Source organism: Neospora caninum, chromosome IX (assembly GCF_000208865.1).
Source record: "Neospora caninum Liverpool complete genome, chromosome IX".
Classification (NCBI taxonomy): Eukaryota; Apicomplexa; class Conoidasida; order Eucoccidiorida; family Sarcocystidae; genus Neospora; species Neospora caninum.
In genome coordinates, this window is record NC_018390.1 from 2596714 (window position 1) to 2619769 (window position 23056).

Below are 23056 nucleotides of genomic sequence, written 5' to 3' on the forward strand. Positions count from 1 at the left end.
CGAGACCGGTTGCCGATGAGGATGCCACGAAGGCAACAGGCCTAATGGTGGCGGTTTGCTTTCTTGGGGGCGCCTAGCGAACTGTTAAGGTCTGCTTAGATGTTCGTGAAAAAAATGCAGATTGTATCTGCTGCTTGACGCCTGCAGCGCATCTGGAATAATCCTGGCCTCGGATGACAAGGCCGCGCATGCACCCGAAGGGCAGCACGAGTCACAACTAAGAGGCGCATGGGCTTCCACGTCTCTCTGGTATCCGGCGAGGCTTGTCACTATGTAATCCTAGTTTATGTAGACAGAAACGATTCCGCAAGCTGGCGAGGCTTCGCATACGGTACACTGCAGGTTCGTAACCTCCGGGTAAATACAAAATTATCGTTAGCCTCTTTGGCAAACGGCTAGGGCAATCGTACAGTAGCCAGTTCTGTATTATTGCTGTACACCACAACCCCCCCCTTGGACTGCCTGAACCCACTTCAGGTGGGCACCAGAGAAACCGAGTTTGCTTGCACACGCTTCTGAAAGCTCGCCGTCTCCTCATTCGAGCCTCAGAATAGAAAAAACAGCGGCAACATGCGCAAGGGTTCGGTCGTCCGTCTCGTGCGTGCCGTCAAGAATCGTTTCTCTCGTCACACAGTAACCGCGATCTTCGAATGCTCTTCGCCATTCTTCCTGGCTCCAGGCAGGACACTCTTTGTCTTTCGAGCCGAACAGAAAGAAGATCTTCACCTGCAAAGATGGGCAGGAAGAATCGTTGTGTCGAGTCAGCAGTCACATATGTAAACATCTCACCTTTGCTAGCTTCCCTAGGCGCTTCGCTTACCTGTTTAGCGTGATTGTCGGCTCGGCTGACAAGAAACTGAAGAACTCGCTCGGCCAGTAGAGGCGCCCCAAGGCACACCACCGCCTCAACGGGAAACTACGAAGCAACACACAAACAGGGACATCGCATTGGGGCGTTGCATCCTCATCCTCCAGTGTTTTCGGGTTGTGACGATTTGTTTATCCTTCGGACGGATCACCCTGCAGAAGCAAGTGTCTTCATACGCGGGGTTGTACTGCAGAACACGCGAGGAAAGATAACAGATGTTTGAACTAACACGGCAACGTCACTGGGCGCATTTTTGGAACAACATAGTTTTGAACGACAGCGAAACATTCGGAAACAGCGAGGGAGGCAGAGGGAACCAGCGATTATGTTCCGGCACCCACGTCGAGTTTTGTCAGGGCGGTTAGAAGAACAACCAGGGCGCCTTCGCCGCTGCCAGCAAGAACAACCGGCCGCTGTTTTTGCGAGACGTTTTCTGTGCTCGAATTTCCTGCATTTTCGTCTGCTTTCTTTGTGCGGACTTTTTCCTCGATCAAATCTGCAAGTAGGTCGCAGCTGTAAACAGGACCTCGACAGTAGGCAACCCTCATGAAAGTTTGCTAACCGCGCAGGTACGTCACAGATACTGCCTGAGAATGGGAAGCGTATCTTATTGTGAGGCTGTTCACCGTTATCTGAACGAAAATCGATGGCAAACGGAAGGCAGGCACCGACACAGTATGTCATCGTTTCTAGCTTCTTCACCGTTCTTCGGTGCGCTGGTTGCTGCTTTTGAGTCAGATACGCATCTCCACCCAAGAACCTCCTCCCACCGATGAGGGAGGCAATGATCTTAGCCGGATACTCTCAGCTCCAAGCCGTGGGGAATTTCTAACCTCGTCTCCAGATCTTTGAGGACCTCAATCTCCTCGGGTGTTACGGCACGGAGAACTCCGTTTGCGCCACTTTGCGTACCGCCAAGGCGACTTGCTGCTTGGGACCGGTTGCGCTGTCCAAAGGGCACTCTGGTACCAGGTGATTCGCGTGCGAGCAGATCAGACAACCTCGTTGTTGCCCAGCATGGAAGATCGTCGCCATCCTACAAACCAAAATTCTCCTCAGCCGACCAGATTTCAGCAGTTCCAGAGAAAATCGGACGGGCGGACGCCTGGACACTAGAGTTGCTGCAGTACGGCCGACACCCTAGTCCCGATTCAAAAACTGACAGAGTTTCCCAGTACAACCGCTGTTTCCACTAGACATGCTCCGCTTTGCTTGAGGAATATTGTCCTAGTCCTGTCTTGGCAATTTTTCTGTCCACGTGCTTCTTCAGCTGGCTTCAATAGTTACAAGGAACGCTATATGAACCAAGAAACAAAATCATCGAAACGTACCACTGGGCACATGAAGGGGCCGGTGGGAAAGACAAAATGCGATCCTCGGAACGATTCCTTGAAGTGTTGTCTGTAATGCCTCAAGAGAATCCGTAGTTCTTCTGGCACTTCACCGCGGGCGTGCGCAAAAATACACAGCGGCGCGGGGTCCATTTCTCCCGACCTATTTCCAATGAACGTTTGCTCCGGAGCCAGCTCGAGAAAAGAGAGGCCTTCTCCATCTGACGGATCAGACGAAGAGGCCACCACGAGGGGCAACTTGTGTTCAGAGACGTGTGTAAATAATCCGCGAGACAATCGACGACCGTCGAGCCGGCCACGAATGCAAACAATGTATCGCGGATAAACACAGTTGGCGTTCTTCTGCTACAGTTCCGTTCGAAATGAAGCGGTCTTGGTTCTCAGTAGCGACGTGAGCGTTTGTCGAAACTATGGGAGCTGCAGGAGTCATTGCAAATTTTGATAAACTGATGACCGTAGGAAATAGCTGAGATTCATAAGATCCCCATGCGGACGTGGACATGGGGAACGGAACAGAGAAGCGTGGTGGCAAATATTTGTGTCCGCAGACCGCATCATCTCGCGGTATTGCTCGTTACGCAGAAGCAAAATTCGTAAGTCTGAGCTCAGCCTACCAGTCGTGACGGCTACTGAAAAGTTAGGTCGCTCGGACGCCTTGTCCTCAGAAGCGTGCCTCGTGCTGTCGATACTAGCGTTGCGGGTGCTTTGTGCGAAAAGAGATTCTTGTGCCTGCCTAAGGTGTAAAAGCACAGGAGTTGAAACAAAGCCTTCCTTTCGTCGACGCAAAAGTCTCTCGTGACCGCCTCTTTGGAGTTTGCCTTATCCCAGAATTCGTTCCCTTATCTGGGTTCCCACCCACCGCTCGGATGCATCTTTGGCCAGACGGCAAGCGACACCAGCAGCACCGTGGAAGTTCCCCTGTCCTCTCCCGGGCTATCGTTGTGAGATCTGTCGCGTTCTGCGGCCAATCTCCCTTTTGAAAGTTGTTCTACAGTCCAGAGTCTTCTGCCGACAGCGGCGTGATCCTGAAGTGGGGCTGGCTCCGAAAACAAGACCCAGCCATGAGTTGTGTTTTCTGGTTCACTGCTGTTTCCCACCTGGCCTGTTGCTCTCGGAGAAGCGTTTTCTGCTGCTCCTCTTCAAAGAGCAATCGTTCGGTCTCCAACGATGCGAAGGATATCATTGGCTGCCGGAAGCAGCTGCCGCTGTTGTCTTCGTTTAGCGCAAGCAAAGCAGCTGAAACACCGTCAGTCTGCACGCCGAACCTCAACGCAAACCTCATGAAAAAAGCATGTAACACCCTCGTACTTTGCTCCTGGTACATGAGCTGTGTTCCTAGGTGAGCAAGCTCTAGAAGTGTCACTTACACCCAACTCGGCAGTGAAGTCGATGGGCTCAGCGAGATCCACAACGAGTTTCCCTGCTCTAACGAGCGCGCCGACACTTTCTAGTGCGGATCTCATTTTCTGCTGGTTGCGCGCGCTTTGTAGCCACCCATTGAGGTAGAAGGACTCCAGGTGAATGCTGCGGCTGAGGAACAGGCCAGTGGGGACAACACGCCACGAGGATCTTGAGTTTGTACTGGAGTATAAATCCAAGTATCAGTAGAAGGCGAGTAAAACTGTGCGCCGTATCCTGTGGCGGTTTGGTAAAGGCCACGGGGTATCAGCACTGTGATGCTCACGTGGAGATAACCGTGTTCGGAGAGCAATGATGGCAATCGTGGTCACTCAATACTTCCCTGATTACACAAAAAATTACTTTCGATTTTGCAAGATGGAGGAGCGCGTCGCCGTTCCCGTACTTCCAATGGTGCTATAGTAAGGCCAATGTAACGGCCGTTGGGCAAAAAGGGATAAGGCGCACCCTCTCGAGTAGGTTGGATTGTTGCAGTGAGCCTCACCTCAACAGTTCGTTCCAGGGGATCGCCGAGTGGTCGTTTGTCTGTGGAATCATTCCGGCTGCATGCACAAGAATGACTTTTCCCCCGCGGGCGATCCAAGAAGCCGCGGTGAGGCCTCCCAGACTCCCTCCGCTCAGTTCAAATGACACCAGAGGGAGACTCTGGCGTTTCTTCGTCAGAACGTTGGCAACGTTAACTCCAGGCGAGAAGACTTCATCCGCCCCCAAGGATCGGAGGTATTGAGAGACTTCCGGTCCGCTGACTTTCTTCTGGGTCTGTCTCGACTCAAATCGGTTCTGACTAGAAGAACTATCCCTGGAGGTACACCGGCCAGCGAGAAAGGCATACCAGCACGCCAGTGACACTTGCTGTTTCATCAGAGGACTGTTGCAGCCGCTGATAATCCTCGGGCGTTGCCGGGGTCTGCCCCCTGCGCATTCCATGCCCGTCCAAAAAGTAGTGATCCGACTGGAAACTCGCACCTCGTCAACGGACACAGCCCACAAAATTCAGACAGAAATCCCCGCAGTGTCCCTCTGCTACCCATCGCATAAGGTGACAGATATGCCAGATGCGACTTCGGCTGAATATCAGTCTCGCACGGATCTTCCGGCGGAGTGAAACTGACAGGGACATTGGCTGTACAAAGAACTTTTTGACCAGTGCTATGACCGGGGTTGTTCCCAGTTCCGTTAGTACAGAAGAGCTATGAACCCATTGATGTGTCTTTGTTTGCGTATCCTCACCGAACTATGCAGATGCAGCGTAAGCCCAGCAGTCGACAGAATTGAACGATCATTTGTCCTACGAGACAGCCTGCACCGTTCACGAGAACTGCATCGCCAGGCCTGAGGGACCTTGTGTATTCCTGGAGGAGGTAATACGCTGAACGCATGTCCGGACAGTAAACCGACGGCCAAAATGGTTTTATAGAACTGGTGCCACACCCGCAAATGTTCTGGATGGTTTTTCCGGGGATGATCTAGTTTCTGGGAAACACTACCCGTGGAGCAGGAGCCACATTCTCAGTCTAGCACACTCTTTTTCCCATCTTTGTGTGATATCATATTCATCTCCTAGTTCGACACATCCCTAGCCGCTTCATTATTCGGCTCACCAAGGAAGAGTTCTTTAGCAACCGCTGTCTCTTCAGTGCGCGGAAAAAGATCCTTCGAGACAATCATGAGGTCGCGCTCCGCACAAACGGAAGCAGCTCTCCAGCAGCCCAGACCGGCCCCAAGAGGAATGACATAATCACCGCGTTTAACGACTTTTACACCTGGGCCAACGTCAACGACCTCCGCCAGCCAGGAGCAACCGAGAACGACTTCATGTGTTGAACCGTTTGATTTCGCCGAGGGGTCATCGTTCGTGACGGAAGCCTTCTGGAAAGGAGCCGAGGCAGAACATGAACACAGTGCTTTTTTTCCGAATATCCAAACCAGCCATGAACGTATGCGGGTTTGCGACAATACCTTGAGACTTGACCAGCATAGACCCTGAAGTTGGCAACGGTAGAACATATGACAATACCTGGAAAGGCCAGTTATCTCGGCGTTCGTCCTCCGTTTGTGCTGTAGCTCCTAGAACGTCATATCCTTCCCTGAAAACGAAAATCATGAGGGTATTTACAGGTTCCCTCTATCAAGCCGTTGTCAGACTGCCTACCGCAGAACTTCCCACGGATGTGCATGATGACTGAATCCTCGCAGATGAAGTGGTCTACATGCCACTTCGCTGTTAAGGCTGCCATGGGCGCACACCATTCCAGTATATTTCAGACTACGAAATTCGTGGAGCGTTATAAAAGGTTTTCGGGGGTCCGAAGCACCTACCGGATCATAACCAGATCGTAAGGGAGTACGGGGGCATGCAGAACGCGAACCAGTACTTCACCCCAATCTAGGTCGTCTTTCAGCTTCATGCGAGTCGCTCTGATAGGGAATCTCTCCCGGCTTTCGATTTCCTGAACGGAAGCTTCTAGGCGCTTCCTAAACTGTTCTTCGTGCCCCCCACTCGCAGGGATTTGATGGTCCGCGTGACCGTTGTAGACAACATCGCTGTGTCGCCTGTGGTGGCTCGGCGCCAAACCATCTGCGACAATCGCAGAGACCGGCCACGTGCACTGATGCCGATGGAGTTCGTCTTCTTTTGGCCTCAGCGCGCGGCCCTGGGAGTTTAGAATCGTATCGTCGTTTACGACGTACAATGCTGAAGCGGGACGCGAGCGAAGCCACTGTTCAAACCCTTCGGAGTGACTCACGGCCCCTCCGCCCCTGTCGAGACGGCGAAATAAATCAGTTGTTTCGGGTTCACTTGCATCACGGAATAAGGTGGCCTTGGTTTCGCTAGCATGAGAATACGCTTGTCCCAGACTGGAATCTGGTGGAGATCTCTGTCAGGGACACGAAAAGGAAGACAAGGTGATTGCGATGTCTCTGGCGTCGTAGAGCTGAGCGATGCAAGGATTTCAGTCGCAAAGCCCCTGCAGTGGGCTGCACAGCACGAAATCTACCAGGCGGCATTGTGTCATTTGCCGGTGGCTGCGGAACGTATTCACAAGTACCTGTATACATACAAAGATATGCGTAGGCCCATGTACGGGATCCCCAGCGGCAAGTGCCTCACGGAGCTACACACACGATATCTATGTGCGTTCCAACCTCACTTTGGTAAATTCGGAGGTAGCCTCCAGCCTTTCCGTCTTGTAGAAGCTGGTTACAAAACGCTGTTCGACGGCCGCTGGTCGCTGATCTAAATCGGCGTCATTGCTGTTAGGTCCCGCCTTCCGGTTCTCTGTGTGCCGACGGAGAGAGCTGTCGTAGTCCTCTCTGGCGCGAGTGTCGCTAAGGGTTTCGAATGCATGTTGAATTTGCAGGTATCGTTCTTGATCAGCTTTTGCGCCACTTGACTTCTTGTCTGGATGGTACACCTTCACCAAATGCCTGAATGCCTGTGACAGCCAACCAGAGGCAAGAATTCGGAGTCGGGTCAGATCACCATTTGAGTGGTGACTTCCCCAGCGTAGCTACTTGCTTTTATCCACCGATCTCACCGAAGAATTCCACCCCACTTCACATGTCGTTCGTTCATGTAGGGATGTGCGCTTCGGCGACAGAGCACGGCCGGGGATCGGGAGGACTGGGTTTCCCCCAGGATGAAAGGCAAGTTTCTACTAGACTCAGCCATCGGCAGCGTAGTAGATGACGATGCCTCGAACGACCCTTTTTGGCAATGCGGCGAGGAGTGCTTCGACAATCTGAGTGATTCAGCCCACACACCGAATCGCGGAAAACGATGAATTTTCGTACCTTTTTAATGTCACTGAGAGTCGCCTCAGGCGACAGACCAAGCACCTCGTAGTGCGTCTCAGTTCGTTCCATTTTTTGCCACTGGCCTTGCTGCCGCGTATGTTCGAATGATCTAGCAGGTGTTGGAAAAAACTAGAGATTCGACTGTCTCCGGAAATTGGATTTGAAGCGGTGGACAAAAAGTATCGGAGACTGTATCAGAGTATCTTGTATCACGGTTAACTTTCAGTAATGGCATCGGACCTTTGGAGACAGAGACAGCTACGGGACAGTCTGGCCAAAAATCAGATGCGCCTCTTCCTTGACAGGGGGGCCAAGTTTACCAACTTTGCTCACGTACACTGAAATACATGCCTTCTTCCACTGGCGTGAAATCAAAGACATTTCATTCTTTACGGTGGATACCATGGACAATTGGACGGCCCCGGCTTTCCTTAATTTCAAACGGGAAGGCGAAGTAAGCCTCTGGACAGATCGCGCACCGAAGGTGGTGTTAGGCCTGAGTCCTGATCATCCAGAGAGAACAAATGATTGTTGCTACACCGTCCACATGATGCCATCCCCGCGGGCCTACTTTGCCCCCTTCGCCATCACTTTGGCGAAACATGGTCAATTTTAAAAATAACGTCGCCGCACGGTCTCCCAGGTAGGGTCGCGTGACGCTCGGAGAAATGATGGCCACATTGACGCTTGCAACTTAGTTCGTAAATGTAAACAAGACAGATATATTACTTTGGTAAATCCTATATATATATATATGTATATACATATATGCTTGGCGTCTACTGAGCACTTGCTGTGTATGTGGCATGAAAAGGTTGCCAGGACGTTTGGGCCACACTATTGGTTACGACACTCTACGCTGAAGTCGTAGACAACTCCACGGCGTCCAGACACGAGACTCCTTAGTCAGCTTCGTCCCTGACCGAATCAGAATTATGGATGCGACCATAGCGTAATATTTGGGAGAAGGATGTTCTAATACCGGGACAGTCTCCCGTTTTCATCAGCTGTCAACGAGGGACGCGTCAGCGTATGCGAACCGCAGTCGCTGGCGATCGCACATTTGTTACTGCAGAGGGCCTTACAAGTGGTCTATATTCCATCTCCAAAATGTAGTCGCATCTGTAAGAGATTCCCGGCACGGGGAAATCGTGTGCATTTCTACTGCGATGGCGTCCCCTTGATGGCAAAGCGCTATTTGTGCGGGCTGAACGAGTTTTTACGACGGTTCCTTAACTTGCTTCTGCTTTTCCAAGCAAAAAAAGAGCCGGGTCGGCGGACCCTTTTGCACAGAGAAGCATGCATTCTCCCTAAGGCTGGCTCCAATCCATACGATGAGACCTCCAGGCGATTACTCCGGTCCCACGGAGAGGGAAGGTCGAACCCTGCTCTCCCGTCCCTCCACTATGGATTTAGCTTTTCTAGAAAGAGTGGACAGACCTTTCGAAGAAAGGTTTTATTCCCTTTTTCCAAAAGGAGCCTCCAAGCCGTCACGGGGGGGTCAGGAGCGGCGGGTGCGGTGTATCATTCCCTTCACGGTTGCGATCAAGCTCTAGCGCAGCTACGGTTCATGTGAAGAGAGTGTTTCTGCGAGATTTTTCAGCCAAGCTGTTCTGAGGTTCGTGGGTTGCTTTGGTCCAAGTCGTGGTGACAAAAAACAGAACGGGCTCCGCGCCAAAGATGCCCCGGTCACGAGGCGCTTTGAGGGACAAGGCAAGAGGAACCTCACACATAACAAATGAACGTTTTGGCTCTGCTATTCCGCCTACTGGCCGAGCGGTAGCGGCTTGTACGTAATTTGAGGGGAACGCACGCCCAGGACCGAAAGTGCACAGGTTCCCACTGCATTCAGAAGTGTGAGAGCGTCATAGCGTCGGAACCAGGCTACACTTTTCAGACTGCTTCATCTATTACGAACGCCGTGACATCACCTGGCCCCTGGCTTTACTGGCGAATCTCTTGCACAACGCACTCAAAGATCCTAATCGCTACAGCGGTGAATCCTCGAGGCACCGGCCGAATTAAAAAAGCGATCTCGAAACAGAGCAGCAGGAGACCGTCTCGTAACTATTGCCAGGTACTGCAAATCCCTGAAACCTGAAGGAAAGATGGTATTTCTCTTGCAAGCCGCCTTCCGACCTATGTGGGCTTGGGCTTTGAGTAGTGTCTTGACCATTCAACGCGTCGAATCAGCCAACTTAACGTTCTCAGAGGGTAGAGAATGGAGAATAGTAAGGCTAGATACGGGGACGAAGAGACACGCGGAAACGGTTCCTTTCGGATTTGCCTGAGTTTGGGGCAAAAATAAGGGCGAGAGAGTAGGAGGTTAAATTAGACAAGGACGAGAACGCGAACTGAGAACCCCCACTTGAACAAAGCAAGAAAAGCCCCGTGCCGGCTTTTTCTCGAGCATCTCGGAGCCGGCCGCCAGGAAATTCCTTTGGGAGCATGCACTCTTTTCTCGAGAGAAAAAACGCCTCATGCGCCTCATTTTTACGTTGCTTTTCAGGGCTCTATTCGTGAGATGGTCCTACTAAAGGTCTTTTTCACATGCATTTGCGTGCCAAGGCCTACTCCACTTTTTCGTCTCCGTCCCGTACATTTTCTTTTTCCCCCCTGAGCAAGGGGTTTTTCTCTGCAGTCTCTTCGGGAACGACAGCTACGACTGGACAGGACAATTACGTCCTTTCCCGAAAGTGACTCTCTTCATTACTGAACAGCCTTCTCGTTTCAACCGTATATTTCTTTTTTCCGGTGAATTCTACCCCGCGATCGTCTCCTCTTTCTAAGTGCAGAACCATAGTTCTAGGCGGACTTCACTGCTCTCGTCCGACGTCTTTTGCATTTCAACTCGTTTTCACTTGCGCATTTTAAACAGAGAACAACATTTGCTAAGGAACCGCTCCGTCATTGCTCAGCAGTCTTCGCAACTGATCCCTTTCCACGTGCCTAGCATACTTGGTCCTATATCTACCTATCTCTTTTTATCACACATCCCTGGGTGTTTATCGATGACCTTCACATATCACACATCCCTGGGTGTTTATCGAGGACCTTCACATACCACCGATATATATATATATATATATATATGTAATGCTGCGCGGCGAACCAACTTGTTCGGCGGAAATCTAATTCCTTCTTTTCCGTTTTCCCCGTTGATTTTAACTTCTTTCTCGGTGGCAACGGGCGACAACGGGATGCGCCTGTGCTGTTTCCGGTAGAGGGTCGAAACGCGGTTTGTCTGTTCGCCAATATGTCGGTCACGATCAAGACAAATCTGGGAGATTTGAAGGCCGAGCTGTATTGCCAGCAGGCTCCCAAGACGTGCAAGGTAATTTCCGGGGGAACACACATACATGGACATCCTTTTTGCGGGGTTGCTGTCCACTGTTCCCTGCTCTGCTATGGCTTGTGGGGGAGACGGCTTCGAGCACTGCTAATGGATGCTTGGCTGCGCGGTAGAAGCCTGACCCTCGTCGTTTGCAGAAATTCCGTCAGAGAGATGAAACAGTTTTTGATCGAATGGAGACCCATCTGCATGCGATGTGAAAGTTGAGATGGCAGTTAGCAAGACGTCGAGCGTCAGGAATCGGACCAGGTGTCCGACCCTCGAGAAATTTACGCGTTTTTTGCGCTGACATTTTCCCTTGCAGAATTTTCTTGCTCTCTGTGCTTCGGACTATTACAACGGGACTCGCTTTCACAGGTACGCCGAACCTGCATTCGTTCTCGACATTGCTTCCTAGGTGCATATTTGTAGCATATATATATATATATATATATGCGTTCATATACATACTCATCGAACTGTATATGCAAATATATATAAATACATATATCATTACTGATACGTGTGTTTCCTAGGGCATGGTTAGATACCAACGATCAAACATCTACGCATGCATTCATACAAGTATATTTAGATTGACGCCAAGGCAGAGTCTCTCTATACATTTATATATGGTATATATATACACTTATATATGGTATATATTTTTGTATATTAACATGTGCGTGAGCTTGAATCGGCACCATTTCTGTTTGACTCCTGCCTATATCCCGTCCCTACGGTTACAAGTCGCCAACGTGGTGACAGAGACATGCACAGATAGACTCTATATGCAATTGTCAATAATATGTGCACCTCTAAGTCTGCAGATTTTCCCTTATTTCGCTTTTTCACGGCCCCACATTTTGTTTTTTCGGTTCCCTCTCCTAGATTTGTTTCCGTGGTGGGCGTGCGGGTGTTGGCCTTTTCCAGAAATATTAAAGGCTTCGCCATCCAGGGCGGCGATCCCACTGGTACGGGCAAGGGGGGAGACAGCATCTACGGCGGCCTCTTCGAGGACGAATTTGTCTCTTCTCTCAAGGTGCGCGCTGCGTCCGAAAGGAAAACTGAGCAACCGAGAGACGTGAACCGACTCCGTTGTTTTTATTCTTCATGACTTCGCGTGTCTCAAATCGAGTCAACGCGGAGAATTTAGAGTACGGCGAACGCTTCCCCAGTTCTCTCCAGAAGTCAGGAGCGCGCGGCGAAATCAAAGCGGGCGAGACATGTGGCGAGGAGGCATGTGCGCGTCTGTCGCGGCGAGGAACAACCCGAGTTGCGTTCAGCTGTCTTCTCAGTCACGTTCTCTTCGCTTCCCAGGGAAGCAATTGGCGATCCGGTGGTGTGCAGTTTAACGCCGTCTTCGACAGGCACGCATGTTTGTGTGTGTGTGGACTCTGACGGTTTCACGCCAGCAGAAGGCCCAGTTGAATGACGACTCTTGGCGATTCTGTGCTGCACGCGAGTCATCGCTCTACACGGATCTGCCTAAGATCGCGATAAGTGTATCTCGGTATATATCTGCCTGCATTCTCTAATCTTGTTCCCGTGTGCATGCACGCTCCCCGACGCGCGGGCCAGCTGTTGGGTTGGCGGAAGCAAGGCTGTCGAATTGCTCTCGCTGTATTTAATGGAGGATAAACGTCAACGTACAGCACAAGATACTTTAGAATTCCTCCTTCACATGCATTTGGAGATTCATAAGCATCGGAATCTGTACATGTGGAAATATCTTCTTGCATTTGCAGGGAAGTATTGGTATGTCAAAAAAGCATGGACGGTATCTTGGAGTGTTATTTTTGCTTTGTGCTTGTGCAGCACGACCGTCGGGGAATTTTGTCGATGGCGAACCAGGGGAAACCAAACACGAATGGTTCGCAGTTCTTCATCACGTATTGCCGGCAGCCGCATTTGAATGGCGTCTACTCGGTCTTTGGCCGGCTTATAGACGGCATGGACACGCTGGACAAGATGGAGAGAGAACCAGTTGGCCGCAAGAATCGCCCGGAAAACGATATCATCATTGAGCAAGTGATTATCCACGCCAACCCGATCGCGGAAATGGAGCAGCTCTGATCTTTTTCGGTGCCGTTTTCTGCCTCCTTGGAATCTGTGGAAGACCCACACCTGTCTCCCTAGCAGCGGCGAACCTCTTTAAAATAATTTCGATTTTCCCACATCGTCCTGCTCTCGCGCGCACGGCGCCTTCTTCCTGAGTCGGGTTCGCGTTTCACTCGTTCCGCTCCTTGCGCCTTGCCTTCGAGAGCCCCCAGAGACTGCTTAGACGATGCCAGGCTCGCGCCAAAGTGGATGAGAACAACAAGGCCCGAGGGAATGAACAAAGCGAAGGCCCGACCAATACGCAGGCGGCGCATGCAGATTGCGAGTCGCGACACTGCGGGACGGTGTCGCCGTTTTTGCTCTCTTTTCTCACTTTTTTTAATGTCCCTTCAAAGCGCTGCAACCTGGACAATACCCAAGTTTCGTTTCTCGATCAGGTAATGGTGTCAAATCAGATCGTGTTGAGAAAGCCACGCAACGACAGGTGCTCTGTTTTCTTTCCTTTTCCGTCCTCGTTGGCTGCGCTGTCCTGCGAGTCTCGTTTTCTCGCCGCAGTTGTTTCTGCGCCGAGAACGCGCGTTTCTTCTTTCTGCCAGTTTTTGACACGGTTTTTGCCTTTTTTGTGGAACCCTAGAGACAGCGCTCTTGGAGGAGCGCCGCAACTCACGGCCATTGGGCGCACACGCTGTCATAAGGTTTTCCCACTATTCTTTTTGCCTGCCTTCTTTCTTTTTCTCTTTCGCGTCTGCAACTGAGCGTCTGCGTCCGGTCCCTTCTCTGTCTCTCCGTCTCGATGCATCCCCTGTCTTTGGAGCTCCACCGGTGCCCGAGCAAGCAGGGGAGGGAAGTGGACGAGAAGACAGAGAAAGACGTTCCAAGCGGGGAGGATTCGCGACGATGCTTTTTTCGACGTCCGAGGGTTTTTAAAATTCACGACAGGGAATGCGTGAATAATGACAACCACCTGGTCTGCATCGAGGACAGCCAGATTCACAAAAAGGGGCATGTGCAGATGCAGAGATATTGAGAGGTTCAGGACGATGTGACAAAATCCTTCGCAAACAAGAAGCAAATGCCCTCATTCACATATATATATATATATATATATTGATGTGTGTAGGCTAGGGATCATTGTACCGTCGCCGTATATTGATGGAGAAGGTCGAGACAGGGACGAACATCTGAGTACATGACATGCACCCGCCCGCACCGTACTCGATTCTTTGTTACACGGCCTCAGCCGTGACTGGAATGCGAATCAGATGAGCCTTGTGTGTGACGAGAATGACAGCAGAGACAGGGCCCGGGCGATGGGCGACGAGCTCCGCGAGAATCTCCAAGCAGAGACCGGGGGCGATCTGGGAAGTCGTAAGCATTCGCAAAAACACAGACATCCCCCCTCATAAAGGATCTTCGCGACCGCGAAACAACTTCTTTTCTCATGAATTGGCGGATACACGGATAATCGTTCCGCAGTTTCGGGGGATCCGGCGAAAGGTGTGCGCTCTAGAGGGTGTTCAAGAGGCCAGCTGCGCTGAATGAACAAAACGGTTTTAGCTGCCTTTGAGTCAAAAGGGAAATGACGCGCCCAGATATCCGCGGTGACCCGAGGAACGCTGCGTCCGAGGTGCGGAAAGCAGAACCCAAGAAGACAGCAGGATGCTTGCAACCTTTGCGTATCCTGTTCTTCATCTGACTCTCCACCCTCACTCCTTCCACAACAGAGAAACACTACAAGTCTAGTTCTGTAGCAGCGCATATATATATATGTATATATATGTATATATCTATATATATATATATATACCCATGTATACAGACACGTAGAACGATCTACAGTTCGGTGTCTACTTAGATTGACACATATATGTTTATAATGGAGATTTGCTTGTTCCGTAAGAAGCGATACACATATATATATATATATATATATATGTGTAGGCAAATAAACAAAGGCAGCGTGTGTCGCTGTTTCGCGCCTCACGCGTCCAGCTGTATAGAAGAGTTGAATATCGTATCCATCGTCGGGGCCGGTATGTTCGAGAACGACGCTGAATCGACACACGTCGGAGTCCAGGTTCCGGACGCGCGTCCCCGACCGCATGCGCTCGCCAACCTTGCAGGCGCCAAAATCGAGACGCCTTGGAAAAACTTCCACGAGCCTTTGAGGAGAGTCCTGGGCAGAGGCGAGCACAGAGAGAAACGCTTGAGCCTCCGCATGCAACTTTCATACAAATGGACGAAGGAGGAGAGACAGAGCAAGCACGGACGAGGAAGAGAGAGACAGCGCAAGGCGAAACCGCGACATGGGAAAGAAAAGGAGAGACACCAGAAACGAGGGGAAGAAATGCAGAAATCGAGAGAGCGACAAATGGGGAGGTACCAGGCCAGAGAGAGAGAGAACGGGAGAGCAAAAACCAATTCCGAGAGAAGGAAGGAGAGGTGAAGGGGAGGAAACACATGCACGCATTGAAATGCGTTCACCTGGGTGTACACCAGACGTTGCGCGTAGATGGCTCTGGGGTTGCCTGTTTGTGTCTGAACCTGCATGCGTCTTCTTATCCTTTCTCTTTCTCGCGGGGAACACTTTTTGCGTCACTGTAGTCCCCCGCTTTTTCTGTTTCCTCTCTCAGCTTTTTCGAACCGCCGTCCTCGGTGGCTGCATCTTCAGCTTGTTCTCACCTTAAAAGCATGCCCTTCTGTCTGTACGTAGTATCTCCTTTCCACATGGACAGATACATATATATACATATATATATATATATATATATATATACATATGATATGAAGAAAAATATGTGCATATATATGTGCATTGTCTGTACTTTTTTCTTTTTCTCTTACACGTGTTTTTACCTGGGAGGCCTCGCGCTGTGTTTTCGGGAACAATGATGCTGTTTTGATTTTTCTGTCGACAGGCGCCTCGGTCATCTGGTACTTTTCGTTTGGCAAAAACCCGCAGGTGGCGTCCAAGTCTTTCCTCGCCACAATCATCTTGGAGATGAAACTGTCTCGACAGCAGAATCCGTCTTTCTCTCTTGGTTTCCCATACACGTTGTACACTGAAGACTTCACTCGGATGTCGAGTTCTTCTGTGTCTCGTTCTTTCGGCTGTCTGCTCTTCCGCAACCTTTCCCCCCTGCTCCGTTCTTCCAACGCGTGGCTGTGATCCTTGCACTCATTTCCTTTTTCTTCCCCTTCCCGCCTTTGCCGCGAAAAAGCGCTTTTTTCCCTTGTAGGAGCGCCTTTGCCGCACGCTTGCGCCGCCTGTCTGTCTGCTACGCTTTCCTCGGGGACTCTGTGCGTCGCCTCGCTCTCTGCGTCACCAGTTCGAACGAAGTCCGTCGAGAGCCGAGAGGATTCACGAGACACTCGACCGGACTCAAGTGCGAGGCCATCATCTGCCCACGGGGTGACTCCCCAATGCAGCGGATCCACTGCATTTATCGCACCGCTCGGCATTTCGCGACTCGCCTTGCCAGTCCGCTCAAGAGACACTATCTCGGGTGAGAACACCGCGCGGTGACCTGAGCACGAAACTCCTGAACAAGCAGACGCAAATCAAAACACGCAAAGACGGTGATGAGCCAAGCCGCCTATATATATATATATATATTTATATATACATGCTTATCTACACAGAGGCGAATGCTTATACAAATGGATATCTATATATATATATATATATAGATAGATATAGATATCCATTTGTATAAGCATTCGCCTCTGTGTATGCAGACACGTTCATAGATGCAAATGGATATACGTATATGTACCCATGTATGTTATATATATATATATATATATATATATATATATATATACAGGTTGCCTCCGTGTCGGGAGACTTCGCATTATAGTTTAATCTCATCATATATATATATATATACATATATATATATATATATATATGTAGAACGCCTTTGAAGTCCTGAGAGTGAGTTTTCCGTCGATTTCCGTGTCTCTTTCTGCGTATTTGGCAGGTGTCCATGCAACTCCACATCATCTACCTTCATCTTGCTGCGCTTCTCTTTGAGCACTTGCGCTCGGGTCTTCCGAACTTTTTCCGCCCGAGAAAGGCGCCTCACAAACGGCGACTGGTGGAAGGTCTTTCCCGTGAAGGCTGTCTTTGTCGGTTTCTTCAGCAGCACCGCGTGTCTCTCGCTTCTGCTGATCTTGTTCCAAATCGAAGGAAGCGAAGTTGCGCTCTTCTTTCCCTTCCAGTTCTTGCGCCGATTCCCAGAAACACTCTGAGAAGGAAGTGCTCCTCTGCAGCCGCGCGCGTCTCTCGGGCGGCGCGTCAGCCGCGAAGGCCGGTGCGGGGCGTAGCCCACCTGCGAGGAACGGCCACCGATCCGACAAAAGCATTCGTTTTGACCTCCATTTTTCGAAGCTTCTTCGAAACAGACTCGTGGAGGGTATGCCCATACCTCCGCGAACGCGTGTGCAAGTGACCAAACACGAACGGAAAACCCCCCCTTTCTCTGAGGAGAGAGAGAAGGGAAGCGAGGCAATGATACGAAAATATATACACACATATATATACATATATATATATATATATACACATATATATATATATATATATATATGTAGGCTCTTGGTTCCTGGCAAACAAACTGTAGGATTCCACGTTGGCATGAACACGCGGTTCAATTCGTTTGCCTTGGATCTCCCCCCCTCGCCAGAGACAAGGGAAGAACGCGACATCGGCGAGGAGTTCGCAGGTTAACCACACCGTTTCGATGCAGGCGCAGAGGCAGCATAAAAGATCCAGCCGGATCCAACAACCAAGGTTTGGGCCTCCTGTCGAAGGCGCTGCATTCTGCGGCTGTGCGGGGGCCGACTCGAGAAATCAAACGCGACATGAAAAATCAGGAAAGCACCTCCGTCAGAAACGGTGGGGCGGGTGCCCGGGGGCGACTCCACGGTTGGTTTGCAGCTCTTCAGAGTTTCGAGCGCCTCTCTCAGCCACTCCTCCTGACGCCTAAACAAAACGCGGAAAAGAGCGTCGTGTCGCTTTGTCATGCTTCGCCTACGAATGTGCATTCCGGCTGTTATTCACGCACTCAGAAACGTTTATGAGTATAAATGCATTTTGATATGCATACCAAAGGAGCAAACGGTGCCTTGGGTGTTTTTTCCCCTCCGTAGCTCCAGCTATATTCACAGCCATGCTGTATATACAACTACAATTACATATCCATCTATGCATCTACACACATGCATATGCATATCCGTGCAGAGGAGAGTGGAAGAGGCCTAACGGTTCACGAGCGCGCCAATAAGCGGAGGGTTCGATTATCAGCGCCGCGCTTGACAGGAAGACAAACAGTGGATCGGGTCCATCTCCTCTTTTTTATTGCGGCAACTCAGTGTATCCGGAGATAGGGAGAACTAGGAGCGAGGTGAAAGTACCTGGGGGGGATGACTTGGCCGCGAAGAAGGAGACACTTTAGCTCGAGGGCCTGCACGCTCAAGACGGAGGAAGGAAGACGCAGAAGGCTGAACGCAAGCGAGGCCTCGCGAGCGGCGTTGTTTCTCTGCTGTTTTCCTTTGCGAGAATGTTCCTTTTCTGCTCGATCGGCTGAGAGCCTCTCTGTACACAGAGCACCTCTAGGAAGCCGCCGGCAATGCATCTCTATTGCCGAGGCTGTCTTTGTGTGATTCGATCTGTATCTCTGCATGGGGATATCTAGTGCAGACGCGCGTCTCAAACAAACGCGCTCGACAGGATACGTGAGCGGGACAGCCTGTCGACACCCCATGTCGATTCACGTGCAAGTCACTACTACGCCGCCCTCTCGGCAGCATCTCCTTTGCAACACGCACAGACACAAGTATAAAAATATTGACGTAAATGAGGATGTGCATGTTTCTTTGAGGAGAAAGTTCCAACGAGCTTATGTCAAGATCTCGAGGCAGCAACGTCTTTGGAAACAGTCCAGAAATATCGGTTTCGGATTCAGCAGAAAGGCCGACGAGTGGGTGCGGAGTGAAACACGCGTCAAGGATTACACAGAGAAAAGAGATTGATGCATATGTAAATATATGCCCACACGCATAGATGTATATCTAAATAGATTGGTGGTTCGGTATATTCTCTGGGCCGTCACAAAGTGTGGTCTGATTCTCTCTGAGAGCAGTCCATTTGTGTTTTTCCAGTTGTCCTCCCGTGCTTTTTTGTTACTTCATGTGGCTTCCCCCCTGAGACTTCTCTCACCTTGGTTGGAGAGAAAGAAATCGGCGACATCCGGCGAGACCAAGTAGGGGATGTTGTGCCTGGCCTTTGTTGCCTCCCATTGAAGGTACCGAAAGTACCTTTCCTGGAAATCCCGCCACCGCTCAGGCTCTGCTTCTGGATACTCAAGAAATGTTCTGCATACGAACACAGTGCACATACATCTGTCGTTCTGTGTATACACGTCTCTCGCACCCTTTAGACTGCACCCAAATGCATGAGCGAGCGCGAAACAGATTAGCCGGGAAGTCTGTCCACAGTACAGCCTACGCCCACGCACGAGACATGTATGTACCCCTTTGTGTAGGGAGCATATAACCGTCTATATGCAAGCACATTCCGATATATATATATATATATATATATATATATATATGTATATATATATATATATATATATACGTGAATGTGTTTATGTGTTGGAGAGGTTTTGGTGATAGAAAGAAGCGGAGCAAAGAAAAACCTCTGAAATTGGAGACGATGCGTTTGAGATTTCTTCTAAAGTATGCACGAGCAGGCGCCCTTTCGGACAGGCTGGCGACCAACCGATCGCGTCACGGTAGCACTCAGAAGAGGCTCCATTTCGCTCATCTCTGGTGCTTCTTTTCTCTCTCGAGACAAGGATACCTTTCTCGCTCGCCTTGTTTTCAATTGCTTTACCTGAATACCGTGAAAGCACTTTCGGGCTTCTCCCTTTTCTCGCGAAAATCAGTCGCTACAGTCTCCTGAACAAGCGGAGACGGAAGAAACAGAGCTTCGCTGTTTACCAAGAGAGTCGGAAACGCTCGTCAAAGTTCTCGCGATATCGGCAGAGACACTCTGGAGGGGAACCATTCTACACATGCCCCATGAAGCTTTGTGAACGGGTGACTCCGTTCGCACGTGTCTCCTAAAGAACAGGAATGTTCTGGGAGGGACATATTCACTACCAAACAACTCCGGCTTCATCCACACTCCGACAGGGCGACCGCGCTGAAAGCGTACGAGGTCCACCGACGGTGAAACAACACGGTGATTGCTGTATTTGTGTATGCATGTATACGTGTACAGGTATACATAGGGTACGTGTGTCCACATGCATAAACATTTTGGTCGGAATACCTCATACCGACTATATGCGTCTACATCCACAATCGCACAAGACATAACCACTATATGCTGAATGCATCTGTAGGCGTGTCGGTGCAATTGCTGGATACGTATAGGCGCATCAAAAGGAGAGAGATCTCGGGCTCCTCTGAACGACAACGCATCACCTCAAAGTATAGATTTCATCACCCATGCATCTCTCTCTAAATATATAGATGTATATTTATATATAGATATGGATATAGATGTTTATAGGTGTAGAGCTGTAGCGCGCTTTCTATCGATTCGTGCGACGCGTTTTGCGTGTTGTTCAAAGACAGAGTACCCGTTCAACAGGAAGGGGAGTGAGAGGGAGCGTAGGAGGCGCCGACGAGGCACTGGTGAAAACAGCGTGGGATCTGCATCCTTCGTAGGGATGTCTCAGCTCGCGTACGGGAGCAACCATGCTCTTTGGGTCAGCCTGAGACTGTTCGAGGTACGCCTCGACTTCCCTGGGAAAACCAGGACAAACCTGAAAAGCCCTTTCGCTTTCTCCTTCTCTTTGCTACGAAGCAGAAAACGTGTGTGCTTGCTCCTGGCGCGAGGAAGTGGAGCGTGATCTTTCGCGCGTCCCGCCACCCTCTCTACACGAAAGTGTCGTCACATCATGCAGCTCCTCTCTCTCACTGGGAACCCCGGGTAAGCTTCCTGGGCGCCTATCTCTGTCTTTCGTCCACTCTGTCTGTGGCTGTGATGAGATTTTGTGACGGCGTTTTTCGATCTTTCTCTCCATCTCTCCTCGTCTTTCGTCTGCAGACGCGCTTGCCGTTTCTCTTTTTCTCCTCGTTGCCATGCAGCGTATCTACGCAGATCTCTGTGCGCGTTGCACCCTCCCCCCACCCTGCATGAGGCTCTCTTCTCTTTCGCGGCGTACGCTCGATCGAGAATTTCTTCGGCCTCTCCTGTTTCGCAAGACACGGCAAAGAGACGCAGCGGGCCGAGCGTCCAGAAGTCCTGTTTTTCCTTGCAGAGATTCGCGTCTTCCTCGAGTTGTGTCGCGGTGAGCTGTCGCGTGAGCGGCGAAGCAAAGCCGGGCGAAGGCTGCGGAACAGACAGCGTCTCTTCGCCCGCTGCGTTTGGGTGAATTTCCACGTCGCCCTCTGCGCTGAGACGCAGTCACATACACCCACACACGCATGGAAACATCAGGCGCAAAGCGAGAGGCGAGAATCCGGTTTCGAAAGAAGCTCCTCAGCCCCGAAAGCCGTCCTTTCGCGGAAGCGTCGAGAGGCGACAGCAGAAAAGCAGCAAGTGCGGAGTCAGTGCGTCGTTCGACGACCGGTCCGCGAGTGCTCCGCCGCCAGAAGAGGCAAACGGAGCGGTGAACACCTGGGTGAAGAAGACTCGACAAGCGAACTCCCCAGACGACGCGAAGGGGCGCATGCAAGAGGCGGCGGCGGAACTCGCGACGAAGAGAAGCCGCCTGACTGGAATGAGGCGCCTCGTTCTATTTAACCGTGTATCTGCATCTGTAGGGAGGGCTGTGAATGCATGTCAGCTGCAGGGTTCCTTTGTCTGAGTCGCCGCAGAGGCAGATCCAAAGGTCCGGGACCTACTTGATGATGTACGTCTCTCCTGTCTCTGCCGCAGTGACAATCTCTTTGCGCCGAAGAAAGCACGAATATCTTCGCGCGGTCTCGGCCTCGCACCCCTGCGAGTTCCCTCCTGTCGTCCACTCTACATCCACCTGGAAAGAGAGAAGGAACACGTGCACAAATGCGAGATGAAAAAGGCAAACAAAAATTGTGACGACGATTTGTGCAGTGGGACGATCGAAAAAGTGAGAAAGAGCCATTCGCAGAGACACATCTGCAGGGAAAGTGACGGCGCCGTGCGCCATGTGAAACGGAGCATCGTCGAGTCGGTGAAGAATCAGCGAAAGCAGAGAGAAGGCAAAGGGGAAATATGGAAGAGAAAAATGCACCGCTGACTACACCGAACCGCCAACTGGCGAAGGATCAGGAGAAGAAGCTTTCTAACGCGAACGAGCAGCGAAAAAGAACAAGAGAAAACACGGTTCAAGGGCGTAACACCTGTATACACAGAGCGGCTGTTACCTGATCGTCTTCACGCACAGTCACCGTCCATTCCTGCTTTCTGAAAATCGCGATGGACGTCACCCGAGTTGCACGTTCGTTGATTTCTCCGGGTGTTCTGCATACACGACAACGCCAAGAAAACAGAACACGCGCCGTCGAACGCACAGTCACCAGAAGCGAAGGCAAAACACGGCTGCACGGTCTGAGGAAACGCGGTTGACTCTCGGCTCCTGTCCACATCAACATCTCCGCCTCGACATTGCACCTGGAAACCTATTCAAAGACTGGCATGTATACACATACACTCCCTTATTTGTGTATCTATATGTATGTATTTATATTTGTGTATACATTCACATATCTGTCTATACATATTTTTTGAAATGAGGAGAAAGAGATGGCGACGTGCAGGGCGCGGGGCGGGGAGGTGGGAGGACGCGACACGCTTCGCACGCTTCTCTTTCTTACTCTGACGCGGAGACAGACAAGGCAATTCGCGTGCCGTCTGCAGCTTGCACGAGAATCTCGCTTCGGCAACAGAGCGGGCGCGCGTCGTCGCCGTCTTCCCGTTCCTTCTGACTTGTTTCCGGAGGCATGCGCGAGATCCGAACGTGACAAAAGTTCTCCTTTTCGATTTCAGTGGCCTCGCTGTACGGTCCCTCTGTCACCAGGATGCGCGTCCCGTCGGTATGGACGGCGACTCTCTTCAAGATGTGTTTCGTAGCACAGAGAGAACCACGCACCGGCATCGAGACAACCGAACTGAACGGGGGTTGCTAGTTCTCGGCCTCGCCAGCGTACGCGGTGTTGGGCCCTCTT

General features: G+C 50.9%; 3 protein-coding genes across 3 annotated transcripts in view; 1 reads left to right on the plus strand and 2 right to left on the minus strand.

Moving 5' to 3' along the window:
• Positions 1 to 534: 534 nt before the first annotated feature.
• On the minus strand, positions 535 to 7506 carry NCLIV_041600 (50s ribosomal protein L12, chloroplastic,related; the record flags this gene model as incomplete). Its single annotated transcript, XM_003881069.1, has 14 exons — positions 535 to 726; positions 821 to 916; positions 1781 to 1904; positions 2363 to 2420; positions 2835 to 2953; positions 3318 to 3472; positions 3588 to 3750; positions 4124 to 4438; positions 4870 to 5008; positions 5241 to 5508; positions 5657 to 5726; positions 5959 to 6293; positions 6792 to 7076; positions 7435 to 7506. 14 exons carry the CDS (start codon positions 7504 to 7506, stop codon positions 535 to 537), a joined length of 2391 nt encoding a protein of 796 aa, XP_003881118.1.
• A 3187-nt stretch (positions 7507 to 10693) lies between these two features.
• On the plus strand, positions 10694 to 12844 carry NCLIV_041610 (putative cyclophilin; the record flags this gene model as incomplete). The annotated part of the gene is made up of 4 exons (XM_003881070.1): positions 10694 to 10771; positions 11094 to 11146; positions 11702 to 11810; positions 12587 to 12844. The coding sequence occupies 4 exons, from the start codon at positions 10694 to 10696 to the stop codon at positions 12842 to 12844; spliced, it is 498 nt and encodes a 165-aa protein (XP_003881119.1).
• A 1211-nt stretch (positions 12845 to 14055) lies between these two features.
• Positions 14056 to 23056, minus strand: part of NCLIV_041620 (conserved hypothetical protein) — a gene marked incomplete at both ends in the record, with an annotated part of 11694 nt that continues 2693 nt past the window's right edge. The window contains 13 exons of the mRNA XM_003881071.1: positions 14056 to 14187; positions 14814 to 15005; positions 15686 to 16371; positions 16840 to 17163; positions 17716 to 17816; positions 18248 to 18428; positions 19053 to 19207; positions 19731 to 19795; positions 20593 to 20650; positions 21073 to 21303; positions 21755 to 21885; positions 22256 to 22352; positions 22706 to 22812. Of these exons, the coding sequence (XP_003881120.1) occupies positions 14056 to 14187; positions 14814 to 15005; positions 15686 to 16371; positions 16840 to 17163; positions 17716 to 17816; positions 18248 to 18428; positions 19053 to 19207; positions 19731 to 19795; positions 20593 to 20650; positions 21073 to 21303; positions 21755 to 21885; positions 22256 to 22352; positions 22706 to 22812 (2460 nt within the window). The remainder of the gene's footprint in view (positions 14188 to 14813; positions 15006 to 15685; positions 16372 to 16839; positions 17164 to 17715; positions 17817 to 18247; positions 18429 to 19052; positions 19208 to 19730; positions 19796 to 20592; positions 20651 to 21072; positions 21304 to 21754; positions 21886 to 22255; positions 22353 to 22705; positions 22813 to 23056) is intronic.